At 44.0% G+C, this 6,983-nt stretch overlaps 1 protein-coding gene across 2 annotated transcripts; it reads right to left on the reverse strand.

Annotated features, from left to right (window-relative positions):
• Positions 1–2,239: 2,239 nt before the first annotated feature.
• Positions 2,240–6,591, reverse strand: LOC104588523 (uncharacterized). Of its 2 annotated transcripts, none has more exons than XM_010246486.3 (5): positions 6,140–6,591; positions 4,125–4,175; positions 3,963–4,025; positions 3,788–3,856; positions 2,240–3,024 (listed from the first exon to the last, which is right to left on the reverse strand). In XM_010246486.3, exons 1-5 carry the CDS (start codon positions 6,476–6,478, stop codon positions 2,737–2,739), a joined length of 810 nt encoding a protein of 269 aa, XP_010244788.1. In that variant the 5' UTR covers positions 6,479–6,591; the 3' UTR covers positions 2,240–2,736. The 2 variants fall into 2 exon arrangements, with proteins under 2 accessions (XP_010244788.1, XP_019051710.1); XM_019196165.2 differs by lacking the exon at positions 6,140–6,591 and adding an exon at positions 4,654–4,790.
• Between the last annotated feature and the right edge of the window lie 392 nt (positions 6,592–6,983).

Raw genomic sequence — 6,983 nt, forward strand, 5'->3', positions numbered from 1 at the left:
AAAGGTCCGAATACGAGGAAAATAAAAAAAGGTTTCCATAAGATCACAAAAGCGAAATAAAGGGAAGTGTCGTGTCGCCGTGTCGGCAGTCTGTGGGCCAACCTGTAATTGTCCGACACGGAGATCGATTTGCGACGGTCATGGCGCAATCTCATCTAAATGGAATCCTTTTCTAGCCCACTCCCACCCACGCTCCCCTTCACGTGAATTTTTGAAATATCTTCCCCACCTTTTGCGTTCAAAAGACCAGATGCCCTACTACCTACTACTTTACTCCAACCGTTCAAATAATACTTCTTAATTGCACCATGAATTGTATCCACTTGAGCCTCCATGCCATCAAAACCCTCTTTCAGTCCTCAGCCGCTTCTACTTTGCTCTGGCCTCTGGTCCACAAATACAAACGCTATCCACAGCTACAAATAGACGAATAGTTAGCGAATTGCATTCAATGATTCAAATCAGATTCAACGTTTGGTTTTTGCATTAATTAGGAGGCCATGCAATCTCTGTGCAAACAGACAACCACTTCTGAAAGTCAAAACCTTTGCTTTGCTAGATTTCAGTATTCGGTAGCTTAATCCCTTGCCTCTAACAACCCCATTGGGTGATTTGGGTCCTCCCACCGTCTCTTTCTTCTGGGGTGGGAATTGGGATCCGGACCATAGTTTTTAGAGTGAAGCAATGTAGGGTCCCACTCCCACCCGACAAAAAAAAGCTCATCGGCCTTATCTGCTTTACACTCTTCCTTATCTCTACAGTCCAGAGGTTCAGATTCGACTCTCCGCCCCGCCACACAAAGGAAAACAAAAAAAAAAAAAAAAAAGAACTTCTGTTTTTCCTTCACCGCCCCAAACACGGAACAATCAAAGCAGCTCCGGCGGTTGATTCAGCTCACGGCCTTCCTTCGAGGGATCGAGAGAACTGATGGGTTTTCACTTTTTCACTTTTCTTCTCCTTTTCTCAACTTTTAGTCTGAAAACAGAGCTGCAAGCCTGGAATAGCGCAGGTAGCTCGACCCCAGTGATCGGCAAACACAGAAACATGACTCTCGTTGGCTGAGTTGGGAGAGTCGGAGACGTAAAACGACGCTTAGGATGCAGGCGGAGCACAAGTTGTCATCTTATATTGGATTTGGAATTCCTTCTTATCCACCGTACTACATTAATTAATGCAGTGAAATCAGTTTTCTTCTGCCCAACGTGGGTTTCGGTGCGTTTGGCCTCTCGAAGCAAGATCGAGACACGTAGCCTTGTATATAATATCCCACGCGTCGCATCTCGCATGGTTTGTAGTATAGCCCAACAGGAAAAATGGAAGGAAGCTCTCGTCCAACTTCCTTGCTCAGAGAGACTGTAGTCTGTAGCCAGTAGCGACCATAACATATGTGAATTGGCATCACGTGGCTTGCTCTTGGGCCCATTGATCAATGAATAATTGGGGGACGCGCTTCAATCATTTGGGCTGGTTTTGTCTGGTTTCATGGCGGAACAAAGAGTACACGGTTCTGTTATCAACCATGAATTGAAGGCCAAATCAAGGCAGCTCCCACATGACAATGAACCAGAATTTGCAAGCATCGCTCTTGGTCCTGAATGGGTCCATTTCAGGTTGTGATGAGGTGTGCCATGCTCTGGCCAGGCTAGCAATCCAAAAATGAAGCACCAGAGTTGCAGAGTAGAGGAGCAAATTCGGATTTCAACTAATGAGGCAAGTTAGCCTGGTTGAGATTAGTTTATGACCTCTCTGAACATGGCCTGATTTGTCAGCTTTGATGGATAATTTGGCAACCTCAACCTGAAGACAACCTGGCTTAGTAGACAAGGTTTTTCAAGAACAGATCAAGTTGGGTTAAGAGGCTTTTGCATGGTCAAGTCTGGTTGGAGCCATGAGATATAAGACAATGTTTTCAATTCCCATGCTCAATCTTCAACTGCAACAATAATCAATGGTTGAAACATGCAAGCAACAGTGAGGATTGAGAAAGAAAGAACCCCTTAATTAAAATACCGTTTCTTTTGAATATGCAACAGATGGATTCATGGTTTAATTAACCAGAATAATTGTACTGAGAAACAAATAAATTAATGAGGTACAGAATCTAGAGAAAAACTAATCCAACTTGTATTCTTTGTCCCCAAAAGTAGAGAACAAATTGAGGACAGTCCTACTTGGGATCTTGAAAGCCAGATCAAAGCTTGTCGAGAATGAAATAGAGAAACAAACAGAAGACCAGAAATGAAAGAAATTGGCCAATTAGATTCAAATAGCTCCAAAAGAGGTACTGCCCATTACATGAGCCCCCCATAATTTACAATTTCTTGTATGTAACTGTTTCCAGGAAAAAGTATTAGGAAAGAAAAAAAAGAAATGGTCGGCACCAAAGAATTTCCGACAACAGCATAAATCTACAAAAAAAAAAATCTATCAATTTCTAATGGTTAGGATCTCTACAGTCCATACTATCAATACCTTCTTCACGAATCTCCCCCAACAGCTTCTTTCCTTGCAAGAATTGGCAATGCTGGTGGGTGGCATTATTTCTAATGTCGCCTGCTATGGAAGATGGTTTCTTCCTATGTACAGTTATGGCAGCTCGCCCAACTGACATGGTTAGCCATGCCGGAAGCTGGATCAGATCAACTTTTATTGAGCGAGAAAGCACTTGTGACTTGTCGATGTTGGACCCGGTTGGTTCATGAAAGAGATGATTAATTAATATCTGATTGATCTTTCTCAACTCATTCCATATAAAGCCTCAGAGCCAGGATCATCATCAAGAGGCAGATTTAGATCAGGCAGAACAAAGAGACTCTCCCTGCCGACAGCATCCTTATTTTCTACTTCATGAGAATCAGAAGGTGGAGACGGTAATACTGCAGCTTGAAGCTCGGTATCTGGGACAGTGGTAGGAGAGACTTTGGGAGTGTGATCAACAGAAATTGCTTCAGCCTGCTGGGGTTCCTCGCAGGTTTCTTTCTTAGGCGTGCTTGGTTTGTTTGCTGATTGGATTTGCAAATCAAGCTGCAAGGTTATAAAATGAAATGAAACGTTAGAAATTTGTTCCATTTCTGAACTTTTATGTATTTCACCAGCAAAACAAGAAAAAAAAAAAAACAAAAATGTCCAATCACATTGTATAGAAGTCAGCAGGTGCTTTGGGACTTTTATCCTTTTCCCTTGAACCATAATGTTTAAATGTAGTCATTCAAGCAACAACTTTCGGGTCTGATAAAGGAGATATTTTAGGTTAAAATTTGAAAACCACCAATTAACTGTGTAAATCTGATCTCGTCTCCTGTGTGAACTTAACAGGTCTTTGACTGTCTTGCCATGAATTGGTCGATCAATTCAGTTGAATTTTTTACCCAAGGAATTATCATTTGTGAATCTCAATGAAACGGTCTGCTGTAATACAATGCTGCTCTAAATTATCTAACAAAAATATCACAACTGATAAAAATTTCACTGATCAAATATAGTCTCTACATTTTTATGACAGGTTTTCCACAACATCTTCATGTAGTAAGTCTGTACGTGTGAAATATATAAAATAAACAGAATTCAAAATTTAAAGATGAATATTTAATAGCTTAGATTCAGAAAGAAATATTTTTCAGAAGAATTGAATAACATTTTAACAGGGGTATCGTATGCATGTTTAGGCATTCATAATTTCTTTAATCTATAGTGACATCACATGACATAACACACCAACAGAAACAGGTTTAGATATGGCAACAAGACCAAAAAGAGTGAAACAAAAGAAAGGGAGAGAGCCGTTCACCTTCATTCTCTTCAAGCTCTCATTTCTTGTCCTCTGTTCCTCCAAGGTGATCCTTAGTGCCGCCAACTCCTGTTCGACAAAAATGGGTAAGAGGCCATATACAAAACTGAGCATCCCCAAATCACCAAATTCATCAGAAGGAAAACGAAAGCAGGAAAGCAACACAAGAATTCACCTTTTTCAAATGGGTTCTTTCCTTCAACAATAAACTCTCCTCATCTTTAAGTTCAGCAAAAGTCTGTGAATGATCAATAAATAATCTGTTAGTTCAACTTTCAACCAACCTTCCTCCCTCGTAGCCAAACCCATCACATTCATAAATTTCAGCATAAATTACCTTCTTCTTCCTTGATCTCCTGACTGTTGCGACTTCGCTTGTGTGGGTAACCTGAAAAACGCCATTATAAAACCATATGAACAAACAAATTCAAAATGGGGATGCAATTAAAAGAGATAAAAAAAAAAAGAAGTCGATTTTGTCATCAGGCATCAGCAGACGCACGAAAGGTCGGGTCTGAGTGAATAACCGCCGAACCGAACAACGGTTTAAAGAGTGGGTCCCACTACTAATAGAATAGCTGATGAGTGATGTGATGACGAGCGGTTTGGTGTCTCGGAACAGAAAAATCTGGAAAGAACAAGTAAGGGATCGGACGGATTAGATCATTTGACGACGGATATAATCCTAGGCGAAGAAAAGGGAGTAGTAATTCCCAAGGCCTCACGCCCCGTAGTGACCGGGGACCGGTCGTCTCCCCTAGTCCCCTCCCTTTGAAAGAGAGAGAGGAAGGACCAAATTGAAGGGAGCCAGGGAGCCACAGCAACCAACAACACCGGCTCACATCCAGTGGGAGTGTGGGACCTACCCCACACGCGAATCGGCGAAAATCTCCCATACTCCGTGAACCATGAGATCACCGAAAATGGGACTTGACTTCAGCCTAAAACAAGGTAGGGCCCACCGGATGATGATTGGCGAATCCCAACCCTAGACCACTACAGAGAACAGAAGTCCGCCGGGCGCCACCTGTCTTCCCATCAGCAACCAGGTGAGGTGAGGTGAGGTGCGTGGAACATGCGAGAGCGAACCGCTCGCGCTCCCGAACCGGAGTCGCCTCGAGATCCGGGGGGCTTGACTTCCCACGGATGGCAGGAGATGGGATTTCAATTTCGTTAACTAATCTTCGTCAACAAGCAACGAAATCATTTCTTTTATCTTTTATAAATATAAGAAAAGAGGCATCAACGAGAGGATAGCAGAAATGATAGATCGATAAAAGCTCAACACCGGCGCTCACACGTAATAATAATTCCCATAACAACACCTTCAACAGCAGCTCACCACTAACAACACTACACCAAACCAAACGCATACCTAACGTCAACACCTCAACTCTCTCTCTCTCTCTCTCTCTCTCTCTCTCGGTCTGCCAACCTGCTTGGTGGGGACCACCACCACAAGACATCACGCCACACACGAAATAATAATAAAATAATAGGCACACCCCTGACGGAGAGGCCCCTATTTATGACTTGTCGAGGATAAAGAGGGTTTTGACTCTGGCCATGGGCGTTTTCGTCATTTAAGAAAAGGTAAACAAGTTATTCAGAACCCTAGACAAAAAGAGAGAGGAAGAAGAGAGTGAATGACCGCGCGACGATGACCTGCCTAGATACTTTCCGAGTTCTCGGTGATGACTGATGACCAAAGCCTTGTTCTCTGCCTGGCTGACGGTGAGGCATCCGCAGAATTCAGGAGGGTAAAATGGACAATTTGCCCTGAACTGGCTACTCGGTGCTGGAATTCACTGTCTTCACGAGGGTAGTCTAGTCCGCTCAATTACTAAGGGGATGTTTGAAACCGTGGCCGTTTTTCTGAAAATGGACCATGCCACGGCCGGAGATAATGGCCGATCCGTTCCCGAAAATGACCAAATTACCCGGGGATCGACACATGATACATCACTTCGCCAGTTCATCCTACTCGTTTCTTTTGCACAAAGCAAAAAGCTATCTTCTCCTACCGAAAAGAAGACGAAGGAAAAAGGAATGCGAAAGAAGGGATGTAATAATAATCAAGTAAATCAGCCTAAGAGCCCAACGATTTGATGTAAATACGTCCACTCAACAGGGATTTTATTGTCACACGAAAAAAAAAATGAAAGAGAAAACTTTGAAGAGAAATCAATCCGACGAGGTCGGCGGACAGAGGACTCCCACGTACTAACTACCAACGAAGCAACGAAGTACACCATCTAAACCCCTAGAAACTCGGACCGAGAAAGATCCGGTACCGGAAAACCGACAACGACGGGAGAGAGAAACGAGGGACACGAGAACGCAGAAACTAACCTTAGATCTCCCACCGCTCGACCGCTTGACCGGTTTGCTGGACTCGTCGCAGCCGTCACTGGCTCCACCGCCACTAATATACGTGCCACCGCTCCACGAGAGTGGGGTGGTGGGACTCGCCCGTGCCGACGACTCGCCTTCCTTCTTCGCCTGCATAACATTGCATCTCAGTACCTGCTTCGTCCGTGGCTGTCTTACGCCCCACTCGAGGGGAGCCAGCGCCGCCAGCTTCCTCACCGCCGGGGACACGTGGGCTTTCGACTGGTTCAGCTCCATCAACAACTCGACGATCAAACAGTCGTCCAGCATGGCCGCTTTAACCCACTCGTCTTCCTTCATCTCGTTATCGGTAGCAGAGGAAACAGACAGAATGAGGAGAGAGAAGAGGAACAGAGAAAAGAGGAAAAAGCGAAGTGTGAAGGAGAATATGGTGGCGAAGAATGCCTGTTGGTTTTAAATAAAGAATTTATATATCCGGTTTTCCGGTTTTATGTGGCGTTGGAGTAGATGCCTTCTCTATACACATCCAAGGGCCCACCACTGGCACGTGTCAGTGGCTGGCTCGTCCCCTCTCTTATTATTCTAATCTTAGTATTCAGATGTGACATCATAATTTTAGGATCCACAGACAATCTACAACTCCAGATTTTGTCGCTTGGATTGGAATATTCTCTTTGCACGGTGATAAACAGCGGAAAATTAAAGATTCTAATCCGAGCGTGAAGGATCGGTGGAGATAGTGGGATTTTTAGTTTCGCACGCGCGAGTATGTTCCACCCGGCATGATTAAAGCTGACGTGCATGGCAAGCTAGCCTTTCGGTGGGTGTTGGGATTGGGTTGTTG

The sequence above is a fragment of the Nelumbo nucifera genome, chromosome 8, assembly GCF_055504915.1.
Source record: "Nelumbo nucifera cultivar China Antique chromosome 8, China Antique-T2T, whole genome shotgun sequence".
NCBI classification, from domain to species: domain Eukaryota; kingdom Viridiplantae; phylum Streptophyta; class Magnoliopsida; order Proteales; family Nelumbonaceae; genus Nelumbo; species Nelumbo nucifera.

Bases quoted from the DNA above. Each gene is read 5' to 3' on its own strand.
- LOC104588523 (XM_010246486.3), bottom strand. From the start codon at position 6,478: ATGAAGGAAGACGAGTGGGTTAAAGCGGCCATGCTGGACGACTGTTTG. The intron at 4,026-4,124 runs GTAATTTATGCT...GATCATTCACAG, and splicing joins GGAGATCAAGGAAGAAGAAG to ACTTTTGCTGAACTTAAAGA. The intron at 3,857-3,962 runs GTGAATTCTTGT...TTTGTCGAACAG, and splicing joins AAAGAACCCATTTGAAAAAG to GAGTTGGCGGCACTAAGGAT.